Below are 17,631 nucleotides of genomic sequence, written 5' to 3'. Positions count from 1 at the left end.
AGCAGCTCTCCTGCTTTTGCCCCCCTCTTACCTACAGTGTGTGACGAGACTGGCAGGTAGCCCTAATTCGTTAGTAGCCAAATTATTTTTGTCCGTAAAGTATGAGAAATCTCCACAGCACATGAATGAGACACAATTTACTAGTTTACACACATTTTTATAACTCCAAGAAACTAAAACTCATTCACAAACGTTCCTATTTCAGCTTCAGCAAGAAGGGCCACCAATCTACGAGAGAAGCACACTTGGAAAGGCAGGACTTCATTCTCCAAGAGACTATGAAAGAAGGGAAAAAAATCTCTTAACTCCAATAAAGAACTTTTCATCCTTAATGTAGGAAAAATAAACAGTTTTCTGTGCAGCCACACTCCACATCTCATTGAAGTCAAAACATTTCCACGCAAGGCATTCCGAAAAACGTCATTTCGTAGTAAGTCTGAAGGACCGCAGATTTAACCTTCTAGTGACAGCATAGCAGGATTAGACAACGTAGCTTGCAGTGACTAGCAACCTCGTAGGACTCCAGCCCTGGAGTCAATGCCATGCCCCCTTCTCCAAGTTAGAGAGGCAGGCGGAAAAGAGAAGCAGCCTGGAGACACACATGCACCCACCGACCAGGCAGACTAGAGGAAAGAGTAGCAACTGAGACTAACGAGACAATGACAAATGTATCAATAACGCAGCAGAACTGAATTATCCAAATGATACTTAGATCAAAGAGAGAAGGCGAGAGTTTGGAGACCCGGGACAGGAGGAGTCAAGCTTCAGCCTGAACTCATTTCACTTCTGATCTGAAATATCTCTGAACACCCAGAAGCTTTTGTTTTTCGTTTTCCTTCTGTCATGTTTTATGAATATAAAGGTCCTTAAACTACCTTTAAATAGATTAATTACATTCAAGCTGGGTGAAAAAAAAAAGGGCACAATGACCGGAAAATGATACAAAAGAAACAGAAAGGATGCATTTTAACAAGTTCATCAACAAACCTGGGCAGTGCGCATGAGGTGCAGATTACGGTTCAATGGTTCCAAATTGGCAGAATTCAAATTGGGTTCATATTTGGGTTTTTTGCTTTGTTTGTTTTTTTAAACCACCTGTCCTAAAACGACATTGTTTATGCTAATTATCTTTGTTGATGCTGCAATTCTGTTTGTTTACCACAATTCTTTTAAAATGCCATATCCCTCTGAATAGTTCTCACCAGAATTCTTCTAAATCTTGCCTTGGTCTGGTCCTTCCCGGCAGCCCAACGTGCAGAACGCAATGCCCACAAAGAAGGCGCAAGAGCTGGGAGCAACTTGGAGGCTGTGACTTCGCGGGCTGGCAAAGGCTGGCAACACAGCACTGCTGAGGTTTCACTCCCAGCCTCCAAGAGAAAGGGATGCTGATGTGGAGAAACGCACACCCCCCTATTGGACAAGCAGAACCATACGCCACAGGATCTCCCAAGGAGATGGGGAACTCTCAACTCGCAGGGGAAAGGAAGGGGATATGACAGTAAAGAAAAGGCAAAGAGGCTTCCAGACTGCAGGGCAGAACGCAGAGTCAGAAAGGGAAAAGGGTTCCTGATTCACAGGAAGGAATAGAAGGCAGTCTCCAGATGTAAGCCTAAATCAACGCTACTCATTTACGGAAAATAGCGTTAGTCTTTAGTGGGTGTTTTTTTTTTCTCTTCTTACTCTAGCAATCCCCCTTGATCTACTTCATCTGCACCGCATTTGAATTTTACATGCTCTGTCAGTGAGGGTGCCAGCCCTAGGTGCAAAGCCAGGGAGGACAGAATTAAGGAGGACTGAGATCTCTCCATAGATTTCTTCTTCTCTAGCATGTTCGGATTAAGAAGAGTAGGACTCACACGTAGGTGAGTCAACCAACACCTTTTAAGATCACTGCCATCACTTGACTCAGAAACCGAGCCCACTGAGTTAGCACAAGAGAGGAATGGAGAGCTTGGCTTCCATTCATTTGTGCCCCGTGGTATTGGTTAATCTCATTGAAACTACAGAGGAATAGCAAATTGACAAGGTAAACAGCACCCACCAGTTACGCCTTTAAAACTGATCTATAAAAGGGTCGTGCTTAAACCACATAACACATACCTGCACAATACAACATATGGCTTAGGTGGCTGAAGAATGGACAAGGAAAGACCAGACAATGAAAATGAGACACCCCTTGGGGATGATGCTCTGTCAGTGTGGCATGAACAAGATCCAGGAGACACAGCTTCCAACCCTTAGAAGGCTGAGGTACTCCAAAGCAGACAGGTTTTCTCATCTGCCTCTAATCTATGACGGTCATGTAAATCTCAGTGAGAAGCTTTCCAAGAACAGACACTCACTCTAATATGTGCTTCTGATATTTGAGGCATGGGGAAAAAGTGCAGCAACATGTAATCAATAGCAACACCCTTTTTCATTTCTCCAACCTGCTTTCCCCTGATCTGGCCACCGTGCCACCTGGCATTTAACCCTGCATTGTTCTTGGCGATCACTGAGACTCCTGGCAAGTCTTCAGGCAGAATGGGGTGTGGGACAGAAGTGTGGCTTACACTCTGCTTTAGGAAAGCTGCGTTCTAAACCAAGGTGTCAGCTCAGCTGGGCTCAGGAATTACTGAGATAGCAACTACAATCTATAATGAATGAATACGTGCTCCACCAAGAAGTAGTAGTAAGTGAGGACTAACCGAAGTGACCAAAGCAGACATCAGAACACACTGATAATGAGACCTGTAAGCTTACAGTTGCCTTGGCGTGACAGAAGCCAGGCAGGTACCTTTTAAATTTCTCTCTGGAAGCTACCTGCTAACCTGAATGGAGTGGTAACTTAGGAGTAGAATGGATTTTTTTTTTAAGACTCCAACTATATTGAATAAATGCCCAGGTAAAAAATATATTCTATTGGGAGGAGCAGTAACTAAAATACCAACATTGGGAGGGGTAATCTTACATGCTGCTAGTAGTTTCCCATGGCAATTTGCAAAAATGATTTTCACAGACCTGGAAGGAGATTCCCTGCTTCAGAATAAAGTGGAGACATTTATAATAAAACAATCTCTCTCATTGGGCTGACTGTAAATAAATCTGAAGGGAATGGGCTAAGTCTAAGTTGAGCTGATTCCTTTTCTTTCACATGAGGTCTTGACCCTACAGGGCTCCCTGCGACATTGGGAAAGAGGCTGCTGTCGGTACCCGTTTGGAGAGAAGCACACCCCTGCATGAGGGAGGCTGAGGCCACATGCTGCATCCTTCACTCCTAACTTTTCTTTTCCTTTCTGGGAATAGCAAGTCTTTGTAAAATAGATGCACTTTGAAGTCTTTTACTTCCTTAAATGAAATTTTACAGTTCAACAACTGAGAAGTGTGGTAGATAACGTGGTCATGGAACACTCACATCAGGAAGAAGACTCACATCAGGAAGGACACACATATGAAGTAAAGCAGCTGACGAGTGTGCCAGTGAAAAAGTCTCAGACATGGTTATTTCTCCTTCAGCAGCAGGAGAGTCACACCACAAGCTAAAGCAACTATTTCCCCGGTTGAAGTGTCGAGAGACAAAAGACATTCTCGAATGAAAAACCTGAAGACACAATATCTCATTCTTTAACTCTCAGTTGGATGGAAGGACAATGACTTCTCTAAGACCTCTCCGGAGGGCTAGTGATGCTTCTATTCACGGCACGTGGACAATGCTGCCCATTGTGGAGCATGGACATTGCTGGACCCAAGGTCTGTCTCGCTTAGCATCTGCCGGCCCATGCATTGCCTATTCCTTCCGCACCTGAGATCTGCCCGTCAGCCACACAGTCAGCCCTGCAGGAGCTGCGGGGAAGCAGGAAGAGGCAGTTCAAGCTAGTTACTTCTGAAACGCATCTCCCTCTACCTCTTGAGCATCCTCGCAGACAATGAAGCTGTCACTACTCCTTAGCTATTTAACAGCCGTTTGTCAACCTGAGACTCTTGAGTCTGTCCCTTCCTGCAGCTGGAAACACCGACACTCATCACCTAAATCTGCATCCTCAGTCTGATCTGAAAGTTTTGAATATTTCTTGAAGTTTCAAAGCGTCTGTCTACTGAGTAGGGGGGAATCATAGAAGATGGACACCACTCTGCCAGTGACATTAGAGATACAAATCACTTAAAACTTTAATGGCACCTGAACTCTGACTAATTGCTGCCCGCTATGCCTAATTTTCCATTCATGAAGACATTAGGAATTCTTTAAGAAGGCTAAATGAATTTGAGTGAAAACCTCTTTGATGGCAGGTGAGCAAATAGAATGAAAATTGAGTCAATAAAAATGACCTACTTATTCAACAAAAGTTGCAAATAGCTGTTGAGGCAAAGGAAAACACAGAGAACAAACCAGCCTCGTTCTGATGATATATGTTAGTGCTATTATGGGGTTGCTCTTGGGAGAATTTCAATATTCAATCCTGTATCGATCTCTATGATCTGCTCTGTGAGTGGCAATGGGGGAATGCGGAGTACACAAGCTGTCAGGGCTTTGCTGGGGTTTGGGGAAGTATTGCCCAATCTGATCTCAGGGTAAATTATTAAAAATGTTAGATTGTGTGGCAGTTTTCAAAATTACTTTAACTACTACTGCTTACACATAGGGCGCATATATGACCAAACTATTTGATTATAACCGGCTTATTTAATTATCCAGCTAAAAATGGATGCCCCTGCATAATGCAGAAAAGGACTTAAAAATATCACTAGAAGGGGAACACAAAACAGTGTTAGAAGATTTGAGTTTAAGATGTTAAAGGGAAAAGTTTGGCTTAAAAAGAGATAATTGAAAAAAAATACAAATAAAGTTCCCAGCAGGCAGCTTGCCTATAAGAGAAATAGGCTGTAGTCTGTTAATATGTAACCGCCTCTTTATAAAAACCAGGCTGATAACACACGACAAATCACTCAGAGTTTTATTTGCACAAAAAAAGTATAATTAGAATTAAGGAAAATTATCATAAGGGTGTTCATCTGTACAGGCTGAAAACTTACTCTGTTCAATTAACAAATCACTCCATTAGGCAATAATGTGTCCCAGTGTGAACAACTTCAATATCCACACAGAAACAAGACTGCGTCTGCAAAGGAAAGCTAACTGCCTAGGAGTGCTCATATGTGAAACTTTGGGAGAAAAAATAATTCAAAACCTTTAGGAACGATGCGCTTTCTTAGTGCAGAGGAGCAAGAGCTAGAGAAGGAGGGACTGAGGAGCCAGTGCATCGTCCACTTTCTTCCCTGGTCACACAGTGGCTTCTCAGGGATGTGACCACAGCCAGCATTATTTTCTCCTCCACATTCCCGCTCCCCCATGACTTCAGTTCTAGAATGTTTTAATCCTTGTCCTTTCTTTTTTCGTCTTTTCATCTCAAATTCAGGCGTTTGAGTGATAAACAGCTTGACTTAGCATATTTTTAACCAGCTGGTCTAGCACCTAGCTTGAGTTGCATAGTCAGATACGACAAATGTTTATACAGAAGGTATAGCTTGCATGAAAATGAAAAAAGCCTGGGGATCTTGCATCCTGGCTTTTTTTAGCTTTTTTTTTTAAATTCACCATACAGAATGCGAAGTTTGAGTTCTTTTTAATGGCAAACAAAAATCTATTTATAGTTCAAAAAATGAACTTATACTAGGATACGAACTCAAAGTTGAAAACTGTAGTGTGTAAATTACACGGACAGGAGGAGGGCTAAAATCCTTTCAAAGCCCCCATGTAACTTGCAGCATCAAATAGGAAGGGAAGTGCACATACCTCTCTAAATAGGAACAACTAATTACGAATACAGTTAGCTCCCGGCACAGCACGGAGAAAAGTCTAGCTATCAAAATACAGCTAAGACAGCGAGCACAAAAGTGGCCACAAAACTTCAAAAGGGGGTGCCTTGTTCGTCTCTGACCTCCCCTCTTCAGACACCTCAATAACCATCTACTAATATTTAACTGTGATGTTAAATTTTCTTTGGGGAAAAAAAAGACAACAACAACCCCGCTCTCCCATATCAACAAAAGGTCCTGCTTTTCCAAGCAGTTTCCAAAGTTTAACAGAGGGATCAAACAGGAATTTAACAGCCTCCTCTTTAAACACTGCTGAAGCCTTCTATCACTTCAGAAATTACAGGAGGCAGAGATCCTGAATATGCGAGCCGAGCCGGCTACAAAAGGTGTGTGGGGGCAATCAATGAAAGCAGAAAGTGGGAGACTGAACGAGGAAGAGAGCAGTCGCGGATGGGGGGGAGGAGAGAGAGATGCTTAATGTTCATTTAATTTCCTGCCTGTGATCCGACGCAACCTAAAAACATTAGCAGTAAGCTCAGAGGAGACTTTGCAAATCAGTTCAATTTGGTCCGGGCAACCACAACAGAAATCCGCTCCCAAGGCTGCAGAGACCCTAGCTCGCTCGCACACACGCAATCTGGGGGAGGCATCTTGGAGGGGATTCACAGAGTCCTGTGAAACAGAAGAGTTTGCACTTCAGCATATTAGGGGGAGAAAAACCAAAGAGCACTCACCTTTCAAACTCCTGAGGTAAATCAGGGTCAGTAAGCATGCTGGAAAAGCACAGCTTCCCTTTGTCACGGCGGCCACCTATGATCGGCTCCAACTGAACCTGTCAAGTCAGTCCAAACCTTCTAAACCAATAGATTCTCTCTCTGTGTGTGTCTCTCTCTTCTCACTCTCTCTCCCCTCTCCCTTTCTCCCTCTCCCCCCTTCCCCTCCCCTCCCCTCCCCTTCTCTCTCTCTCTCTCTCTCTCTCTCTCTCTCTCTCTCTCTCTCTCTCTCTCTCTCCTAGGACTCCTTGACCATTCTCTTAAAGGGGTAGTACACTTACAGCAGCAATCTGGCTGCTCCCCCTCCGCACAGCCGCACACTCCGGCTGCTAGCATTAGACAACCTCCGGGTGCCTGTCTCTTCCTCTTAATTCTCTCTCCTGGACATCATGGAATGGTAGAAGTCAACTCGTAACATGTCTCCCAGGCTCTCTCCTCTAAATAATAAAAGTCACACCATACACAGAAACACACACAGAGACACATACACACACCGCCACCACCACCGGTATCACTGTGCAAAACACATTTGGGGCTGATTAAAAAATAACTTTGTAATAACGGAGCCCCAATCAAACTGAGTATTAACTAAGTAAGAGCTAATAGTCACGGCATTTTTACACAAAGAATTGTTATTCCTCACCCCCCCCCCCCCGCTCTCTCCAAGCGCACACGGAAACATACAAACATGTGTGTGTGCGCGCACGCACACACACACACACACACACACACACACACTCTCTCTCTCTCTCTCTCTCTCTCTCTCACACACACACACACAACAATCAGGCATTGTTCTGAAGGAAGAAAAGCAACTTTGACAGATTGAAATATAGCAGAGGCCCCTTCAAGGAAACCTGTAAACAGCCTGTCACTCACTCTGTCGGGCTCAGAGCTAGCTCGCTTTCCACAGAGTGCTCCCAATGTCCTGGCAACCCAGGCAAAGTTTCTGTAGCTCCAAACTCCAGAAACCAGGCGTGGAGGAGAGCAGGTATCCGCATGCCAAACGCAGCATGCAGGAGTGCAGGACAATCCCAAACTCCAACCAGCAGACAACCCTGATCAGTCGACTGCCCTGCTCCCGAAGGCTGGGGTGCTCAGGGTGGACAGAGTCGGGGTGCCCCCTGCCCCGAGGCTCTTTAATTTCCTCTGTCCAGGCAGCCACAGATAAGCTGGACAAACTCTGGTTCTCCAAATCCTAAGCTGGCTGGCAAGGCACAGCCTCCGTAGCTGTTCCAATTATCTAGATAAAAATCTGGCAGGCAAGGAAGGGAATCAGGTAATGGACCTTTGACATGGATTGACAGAGGTACCTACACATGCACGAGGGAATGGTGCTGGCCCCTGGTACACTGCAGCTTCTGGCTAGGGAGTTCGCTCACACTTACCAGCACAAGAGAGTGTACTCTCTACACACACAGTCACTCACACACATGCTCTCCACTCCTACTGGGAGGGTTCATTGTGCACAAAAGGCTACATTACAGAGCCCGCCCCAATAAGGGAGAGAGGGAAAAGCCTTCCATTGTTGAGAGGGCAGGTCAGTTGATTAGATTTTCTGTGGAGAATTCCACGAGGAAATTCCCTTCAAAGCCGAAGTGATTAACTGGGGGCTACTCTGGAAATAGGAGAGACAATGGCTCAATAGTCCGCACACCCAATGTCCAGGCTGGCACTGAACTCACTTTTAAAAAAAAAATAAAAATAAAAGCCAGACTCTCTGTGCTTTTCCATAGCCCCTCCAGCCCCCTCCACTCCTTCCAGTTTCCCCTCCCTTCCTCTTTTACTCCGCAGCTGGATAACATTAAGGCCCTTTAAAACCACAAGGGTTGACCCTACCGCAGTTTGATTAGGTCCCACTTTTTTTTTATCCTGGCGACAGGCGGACAGTAAGTTTACTTTTCAGGCATACACAATGACACGCCATACACATATTCTGAGTGAAAATCACGGATTGCTTTACTCCTGTTGGCGTATTTATCCGTCATTCAGAGCTAAGATATTTGGGGACGAAGTTGAAAATAACTTAATCACGAGACCCATCATTCAGGAGAGATCCAGAAACACACACACACACACACACACACACACAATCAAAGTCGAGTAGGATTTGTGTGTGTCACTATGGAGCTAAGACACTAACAAAACATGGAGTTACGACCCACCCTGAAAAGCTGTTAACTGGGATGTGTCAAAATGACTTGGGCCTCATTTCAGCAGTTGGGGAGGGGGGAGGATATTACTCATTATTTTTTTTATCCCATTAGCCTCCAGTTATTTTCTGTTACAGCACCAACCCGCTTCTAAATAGAAAAATGAGAAAGTCATGGCATTTATCATAAATATCTATTTTCTAATCCTTGAAGAGTTTCATCTTCTAATGCACTCTGATGGATAATGTATATAAAATCGTATTCTCTTCTGTCAGTGACGGTCACAGGACCTCTAGGCTTCCATGTGTTTTAAAATGTTCAATCTCTCTCTTTCCCCCCCCCTTCTAATTAGTGACTATTGTTTTGTCTTGGATCAAGAGGGAATACGAAAGCAAGAGAAAGGGTATGTTAAGGGGAATCATGGGAGCAGGGATAGCAGAGGAGACACGGTGGCAGCAAAAAGCTAGAAATGAGGATGCCGGCCATAAGGCAGGAAGCTGTGATCCACATGGTCCCAGCTGCTGTCTCCCTATAGCATCTACCTCTGGCTGTTCTTTGATGCACTAATCCTGAAGGTCACCAGCACAGGTAAGAAAACGGGTTTTCAAAGCCAGCTCTGTTACAAGGAGAGACTTTTCCCACCTTCTGTTTGGCTGCTGTAGCCACTACATAATATATGCACACTTCAGAAATATACAAACGACAAATAAACAAAAATAACATATGAGAAATAGCAAATGGTTTGAAAGTTGAGTTTTTGATCTGAAGCTAGTTACTGGGTTGGGGAGCTGTCTCTGTGGGTAAAAGCCTTGCTCTGAAAACAGGAGGACCTTAGTTCAAATCCTCATGGAAAAGACACAAGTTTGAGCAATACACACACATGCATGCATGCACACATACACTTTAAAAACAATGTATATACATATACATACGTGTGTGTGTGTGTGTGTGTGTGTGTGTGCATATTTAACATAGTCGTCTTGTTAAGAGCTGAGACAGATTAGAAACCAGGCAGAAAAATATGACCCCTTTAAAAACAGCACTTCAATCATGATAGTTCAAACTAACAGCATTAAGATCACGAAGACCTTGGCTTGGGTAGGGTAGTGCAGGGATGTTACTCGGCATAGCTGGGGCCACCGTACACACCACCAGCTCTGCCAGTGTTCACATGTGGGCCCAGGGGAGGTGAAATCATAAGCTGGCGAGGAGTCCATGACCCTGTCACTTGTGACTTCAGAATACATAAGAAGCACACACAAAAAAAACGTAGAGCTGAGCAGAGGCCTCCGGACGGCGCTTTTGTCATGTGGGACCTTAAAGACTTTCAGGAAATTTGTACCCAAAATTAAATTTTATAAAATATTGTTACTATGGTAATATGGTACTTAACAGTGTGAAAACTCTTTTTTTTAAAAAAAAATATATAGGTCTCACTGCATTACTAAGGAGACCAGCCCCCTCCTGAACTCATGATCCTCCTGCCTCAGCACTCTGCCTATTGGGAGTTGAAGTATGAGTTGCTACCATCTTATAATAAGTACTTTCAAATATGTCTCAAAAGTTTGGTTTTGAATTTGAATTCTTTAGTAGAAACTAGGAGCCCCATAATGCTAGAGTGTCAGACAAAAGAGAAAATACATCCCAAATATTTAATCAAAATCTGCTCTTTGGGTACAGTAGGCAATGTTATTAACCCCATTGTCCCAATGTTTAAAATTAAGTATATTACTTTAAAATGTTGTTATTTTGTATGAAATGCTAAAGTGCTTAAGTATTTCAGGACCAGCACATAATGCATGATAAATAAACTTATAATACTTAGTCAATTATTTGAGCAAATGAACATACCCGACTACTTATGTCGCTGGAACTGTCTACATTAACAATGACATCATGATTGATAGACACCTACTCATAATCGGAGTACATTTTACAAGATAAATGGATCGAGACACACTGGTATTGTTATTATCAGTGTGGTAAGTACTATGACGTCAAAAGAATTCAAGAAAATGTGAAATAGCTGTAACTGTAATAATAATAATTTTGTTATTATTTTCTAAAACACAATCTCATTCTATAGCCCAGCCTAGAGTAGAACTTCCATATAGTCCAGGCTAGCAGCAAACTTTTGGAAATTCTCATAGTCAACCCATGCATGCTTGGTTTCAAAGGGTATCTGTTTCATACAAATAATCAAATGACTACATTACAAGTGATGTGTTAATGTCTAAGCATCCCATATAAAAGACATTAAGAAGAATTCCAACCACTATATTCACAACCTGGAAAAGAAAACCCACTGGTGAAAACTGGGGATGGCTGGAATCGGTGGGTTCCCTGGGTACCAAGTGCAAATGCATAGGATACAAGGGATTGCACACTCGCTTTTCCAAGCGGCCAGGGAGAGAAAGGCTGGCAGGGGTTCACTGCGGTCCGCCGCGCTGGTGTGGCGGTTTCGGGGAAGACAGAACAAACCTGAGCAAGGGCTTTCTTGAGCGTGCCATTTCTATTGCACATGGAAAAGAAGTGTTGCACAGGCTGAGGAAATGGAAGGCAGGCTCAAGAACATTGCTGGAAAATTCTCAAAAGAATCCCAGCACTCTTAAACCATGCACAAGTTACTGCTCAGTAGAACCCTTTCCCGGGCAGGTGTTGCCAGGGTTTCCTCTTCCTTCGAAGACGGCTTCCCTCTCCTTGTTGCTGGCAGAATGGTTAAACACTGTCTGCCTTGAACCCGAAATGGCCCTAGGTAGGGAATGACTTTTAGCGTGTGATAGCTGTTGCTAACGTGTGTTGCAGCTTTCGTACTTAACGCAATTTGATGGGCTATTTGAGAGAGAAAATATTTAGTGTGATGACCGTGCTAAATCCAGGGACTAGCGGTGTCAGACAATTAACTGACCCTGACACACAAGCACGCTGCTGGCTTCTGTTTTCAATCCTCCCCAGCCCCAAAGTTGGGAGATCTCTCTTTGCAAAAATTAAACAAAAAGGAGTTTCCAGCCGGCGTACAAATGTGTCATTGTACAGAGGCTCGGGGAGCTTTCCACCAGCTTGTCACACAAATGGAAGACTTACCTCACAGTGGCCTCAAGTATTGCAGTGTTAGACTGCTTGAGACAGCACCTATGAACTAGTGTTTATATTTCAAAATGACCTCCAATTTGGCCCTTCCTAATACATGAATGCTAGAGGAGTGCCATAAACGGCACTTTCTAAGGTCACTAGTATATCTGAACAAGTAGCCCTCCAATGTTGTCTGTGAGGATCCTGCTCTTCAAGGACACATCCCCTTCTGACTCTTACTCCGAGAGGCAGCACCACTCCAGTCTTGCCTTCCTTGTTTGATATTATGTATTCCCTTCATCATTACCTTAAAATAGTGGTTCTTCCTTTGAGGACTTCTATAAGAAATGTTTGAACACACCATCTCTTAGAACAGTCAAAAGAAAGATGGTGGGGGCTGGAGAGGTGACAAGCCCTTGGGTTAAGAGTCCATGCTACTCTTGGAGAAGACCTGAATTCAGTTCCCTGCACCCATGTCAAATGGGTCACAACTACTTGCAGCACCAATTCCAAGGAATCTGATGCCCTCTTCTGGCTGCTATGGGTAATTGCACTCACATGCACACGCATGCACACACACCAGCGCGCACGCGTGCACACACACCAGCGCGCACGCGTGCACACACACACACTCACACACATAATTTAAAATCTGAAAGAAAATATCCTGTTTCAAACAGAAAACAAAACAAGAAAAGAATTGCTGTAAACAGGGAGATGCACCAAAGAAGAACCCTAATATTATTTTATTTCTCCTCCTAAATTCCCAAAGACAAAGCTGAGTTTAAGTATCTCAACATCTTCAACCACAGACTAACAGCAACAGGTAAGTCCCAGCTGGTGGGTATGTTGTAATCTTAAGAGAACACCCACATCTAAGGTGAAGATGGGGGCAGAAAACACCATCCCATCCTCACAAATGTCTTGACTTAAGAGATGCTTATTTGGGCTGGCAAGATGGCTTAGGCATCGCTGTCAAACTGACAACCTTGGGACTCACATGGTGCAAGAGAAAACCAAGTCTCATCAGTTGTCTTCCAACCCCACACATCTGCTGTGACACACACACACACACACACACACACATACACACCAGATGTAGTACACAGTGAACAAATTAAAATGTAATTAATAGATGGATATTTAATACAACTATTAAACGGTCTGACAAATCTTCCTTTTGTCTTTTGACAGCAGCGAATCCTCCCGGCAATGTTGCTCTCTCTCTCTCAGGATGATTTCTGAAGGCTCCCCTACATTATATCAACTGGTTTTCTTGTGCCTATTATATTAATAGAATTTTTGTTTAACAAACCCATTTATCCAGGAAAAAAATCAGCTATCAAAGTAAAACCAACTGAATTCATGTCCTTTAGTTCTTCACTCTGCACACACAATCATTTCTCCTGCCACACAGGAGGGGCCTGCCCGCTGTCAGGGAGCAGGGACATATGCTGATTCCTTTGGTGGCAAAAGTACAAACATTCGTGCTGAGTGGAAGACTCACAGAACTATCAGAAGAGAAGCCACTCACCTGGGACCACACCTTGAAAAGGGTCTCAGAATTCTTTAGCCTTTTAAAAAATTCAGGGAACATAGGGGGGCTTAAGAAAAGACATAATGGTAGCCCTGCCTTGCTGCCAAAGCATGACTCTGGGTTTTCATCATTAGGGAAAGTCTACTCACTATTTTGGCAAATGTGACTCAAGAAAATTATAACAGTGTGTATGTGTTGGGGGGGTCTATACTGTACACACACACACACACAAACACATACATACATATACTGTATGTATACACATACATATACTCTCTATTTTAGAGAAGGGATCTTGTGTAGTGTAAACAAATCTCCTCCAGTCCCAGGGCTAGGACTTCAGAAGTACCATGATACCTGGCATTACACTGATTTTTTTTTAATGGTAACTAATCAAAGAAGAACTGAGAATTAACCCGGGCTCATAGGAAGACATTTGGACAATTGACTTGTTTTTAAGTTAACTGTATCCATCTATCGCCTTTATTCCCCTTTAGTTGCAGGTCAAATGAGTGGCATAAATGTTACTTGTACCACATGAGGATACTATCTACTGATGCCCAACGTGCTTATCTCTAACGCAGGACAGAGTGTGGGTAAAATATGGAGGCCTTTGCTCTAGAGAGTCTCCTGTCCCTGTCTTGCTAAGAATGAGTTAGTTCTGAAACACTGAACAGTTTAAGGAAAGTGTTGCTAGCATTTCTACCAATCCTAAACTCCTTCTTCTACAATCTGTCTTTGACAAATCAATTTATAATTTCCAAAATAAGATTTTCACACTTCTCAGTTTGTGCCCCATGTATTTAGGCTGTTTGAAAGACTGTAAGACCATTCAAACACATAACAGGTTGCTTTGACCCACCAAGGTGTGGCAGAACTGCATATTCATGTGTCCATAAACACACACACAAAAAAATGAGTTTTGTTAATAATGCTAACATAGTTAATTTAATTAAATTAATGACTGTGAAAACCTAATTGACCATTAACACGTTGATTATTTCAGAGGACTAATTTCAAGACCAGATTAGTCTATGATTCTAAAAACTTTCAATTCAGAAATTTTATTGCTCTGAGAAGTACAATTATATTTTTTATTATATTATCTCATCTAACAAGAGGCTAAAAAGGAGGTTCTTCGTTTGTCTTGATTTGCAGATGGATTTTTTTTCTCATACGCAGGTACTGGTTAGAGTCTCTCCCCCACTACTTCTCCCAGTTCCTCACCACCTCTCCTCCCCTCAGATCTGCACCCTCTCTGTTTCTAGAAGAAAACAGTCTTCTAAGAGATAACAACCAAACATTACAAAACAAAATGTAATAAGATGAAGCAAAAACCATAATATTGAAAGTTGGACATGGCAACCCAACAGAAGGAAAAGAGACTCAAGCAGGCGCAAGAGTCAGAGACCAACTCGTTCTCAGAGTCCCACAAAAATATGAAGGTGGCAGCTGTACTATCTGCGAAGAGAACCTGGGCAGGCCCTGCGCTCACTGCTTCAGTCTCTGGGAGCTCATATGTGCCTTTCTCTGTTGATTTAGAGGACTTTACTCTCCTGGTGTCCTCATCCCCTCTGACTCTTGGAATTTTTCTGTCTCCTCTTCTGTAGGATTCCCTGAGCTCTGTGGAGAAGTATTTGATGGAGACCTCCTAAACAAAATAGTTCACTTGAACACGAACCAGTGTGTTAAAAATTAAAAAAGTCAGTTGGTGGTGGTGTATGCCTTTGATCCCAGCACTTGAGAGGTAGAGGTAGGTGAATCTCTGTGAGTTCAAGGCCAGTCTGTTCTACAAGAGCTAGCTCCAAGTAGGGCTATTACACACACAAAAATCCCATTTTGAAAAAGAAGAAGAAAAAGAAGAAGAGGAGGAGGAGGAGGAGGAGGAAGTGAAGGAGAAGGAGGAAGATGAAGAAGAAGAAGAAGGAGAAGGAGGAGGATGAAGAAGAAGAAGAAGAAGGAGGAGGAGGAGGAGGAGAAGGAGAAGAAGAAGAAGAAGAAGAAGAAGAAGAAGAAGAAGAAGAAGAAGAAGAAGAAGAAGAAGAAGAAGAAGACAAAAAAAGCCAAACAAACAAACAAAAATAAAATAAAATAAAAAAGATTCTGTCCTGATGTAAAATATCAAAGGAAAATTCAAGGAGAAAAAAAGATTGTACTATTATAAATTCTGAAAGGCAAATGGTATTTTTTAAAGAAGAACTAGATTTTTTTAACATGCTACAGACCCACTTATAAAATACTACCAAGCTGACTGTTCCTTTTATTTTTGTGTGATTGTCCACAAAAATCAGTTACTGCCACCCGTAACTTACTCATGCTGCATAAAGTATGAAAAAATATACAATTCCAAATGACTGCACCAGTCCAATCATTCAGCAGACAAGTGAAGGGTCTCTAATAGATACTGCACTTCAATCTATCCCTATGTCTATTAAAATCTTACATTGTAAACACAGACCTTTACACATGGGCGAGGAAGCTAGTTACTACCTATCACTGATCCCTAAGTTGAAGAACTATTTGAGGGTAAAGTACCTACTATTTGTTTACCAAAGGTCTAAATGTTGATTGACTCAAAACAAAACAAAAAACAAAAACAAAAAAAACACAATGACTTTGAGATGAGAAACCTTCACTTTTAAACCTTACATGAGGTCTGATCAGGGACTAAAAATCTCTAAATATCTGTGAGATGTGCCAGAGTCTAAGCTAATAATAATAATAATAATAATAAATGAAATCACAATTTTTTTTTCTGGTGAAAGAAACTGACTTCCAATTTAGTCAACCTTCATAGCCAGGTCATTATTTGTGCCCTGAAGAATAAAATTTCTGACTCCTATTGAATGTTTGTCCTAAATTTTATTAGGGCACATTGTGAGATAAAACCAGAAAAATACACCTAAGCTTTCTGCTAGCAGGGCACTGATAAAAGACGAAGATCAAACGATAAACTTATAACATAAAATTATGGTCACATTAGGATGTGGGCTTCGTGGTCTAGTTTATGAACAGTCGCTGGGCTCCTACCGAGGGCGAACTTTTAGGAAGATTCATTCGGTTACTGCTTCTCTACAATTTTAAAAGAAAGGACAGGGAAAATAATTGGCTGGTTTCAGATTCCACAACTGATAAGAGGAAACACAGACAATCCAAGTGCAAGTCACCTGACTGGGAATGCAGGGCCAATGTGCTACCCTGGGAGCCTGTTGGTAACCAGAGAAAATGACCAAAGCCCCATTGTGTGATGCCAAATGCTTCTGCGAGTTTGGGGAAGGAATCTGGTCTCCAAATAAGGTGCCCAATAGCTGAACCTGAAGTATTTTGAAGCAGTTTTTACTCACTCAATAAAATATATGTTATAAAATTGGCTGAAATGTCCCCAAAGCACCAAGAGAATTCAAGCCTTGAGAGCGAAACCCAAATAATGCAGAGAAAGTGCCACACCCGTATTAGTAAATGTGATCATACACTACCATCATGGATGCGGGCAACATTAGGATTGGTAATCAAAACAGAATGTCTGAGTAGAAGCTTATCTATATAAAAGACTTATTGTACAGCTTTAAAACCATATAGAAAGATGGAGCTGGGAGATCCGGCTCAGAGCTTAAGAGCACTGACTGCTCTTTCAGAAGATCCAGGTTCAACTCCCAGCACCCACAATTGGTCAGCTAAAAAACATCTTGTAGCTCCAGTTCTAAGGACCCAATGCCGTCTGGCCCCTGAGGACCCCCTCACACACTCATGTGGATGCTCCCACATAAATAAAACAAAAATACATCTTTAAAAAAAGCAATCCGAAAAGACATACAAAGTCCCTAGGTGGGTAGGTGGTATCAGGTATCCCGGTGTTTCCATAAATGTGAACGCTTTCTAAGCCAAGTATCAATTTAGCAGTGCAAAACTAAAATGTAGACACACGTTTAAATTCCAAAATTTCTATGAGCTTCTTTCTTTCACGATAAAGAAGGACAAGTAGGAAATGACTGATGGAGACAGTCATAGTCCTGGACACCAGACCCACACAGCTTCTAACAACCTGGTCAGAGAGGAAATATAAGGGGAGAAGAGACAGAGGTCCAAATACACACTTCTTGTATGCAAACCGCACAGTGGTATTTAACCATGAGGAATACGAACAGGGATTATGTTCCACATGGAAATAATGCATAAGCACAAGAATAAAGCCATAAATTACCAGTGAGGTACAAACTCAAAAATAATTTCAGAAATCAGACGCTCTTACTAACTTGCTATCAAAATTCACTAGTCACAAATAAAAGATCAATAAATCAATATA

General features: G+C 42.4%; 1 protein-coding gene across 6 annotated transcripts in view; it reads right to left on the bottom strand.

Moving 5' to 3' along the window:
* Sox5 (SRY-box transcription factor 5) overlaps window positions 1–17,631 on the bottom strand; it is a 982,978-nt gene that overhangs the window by 374,788 nt on the left and 590,559 nt on the right. For 2 of the 6 annotated variants that reach the window (XM_048432628.3, XM_085687340.2), the window contains exon 1: window positions 6,528–6,701. The exons of 2 other annotated variants lie outside the window; for them this stretch is intronic. In XM_048432628.3, the coding sequence (XP_048288585.1) occupies window positions 6,528–6,565 (38 nt within the window). In that variant the 5' untranslated portion in view covers window positions 6,566–6,701. Of the gene's footprint in view, window positions 1–6,527; window positions 6,702–17,631 lie in introns of those variants that run through there. 2 more of the 6 variants (XM_087903968.1, XM_087903969.1) reach the window with 1 other exon arrangement.

The sequence above is a fragment of the Myodes glareolus genome, chromosome 3 (genome assembly GCF_982192425.1).
Source record: "Myodes glareolus chromosome 3, mMyoGla1.1, whole genome shotgun sequence".
Lineage (NCBI taxonomy): Eukaryota > Metazoa > Chordata > Mammalia > Rodentia > Cricetidae > Myodes > Myodes glareolus.
The sequence above is the reverse complement of the archived record's forward strand: the minus strand, read 5'-3'. Positions and strand labels throughout refer to the sequence as shown.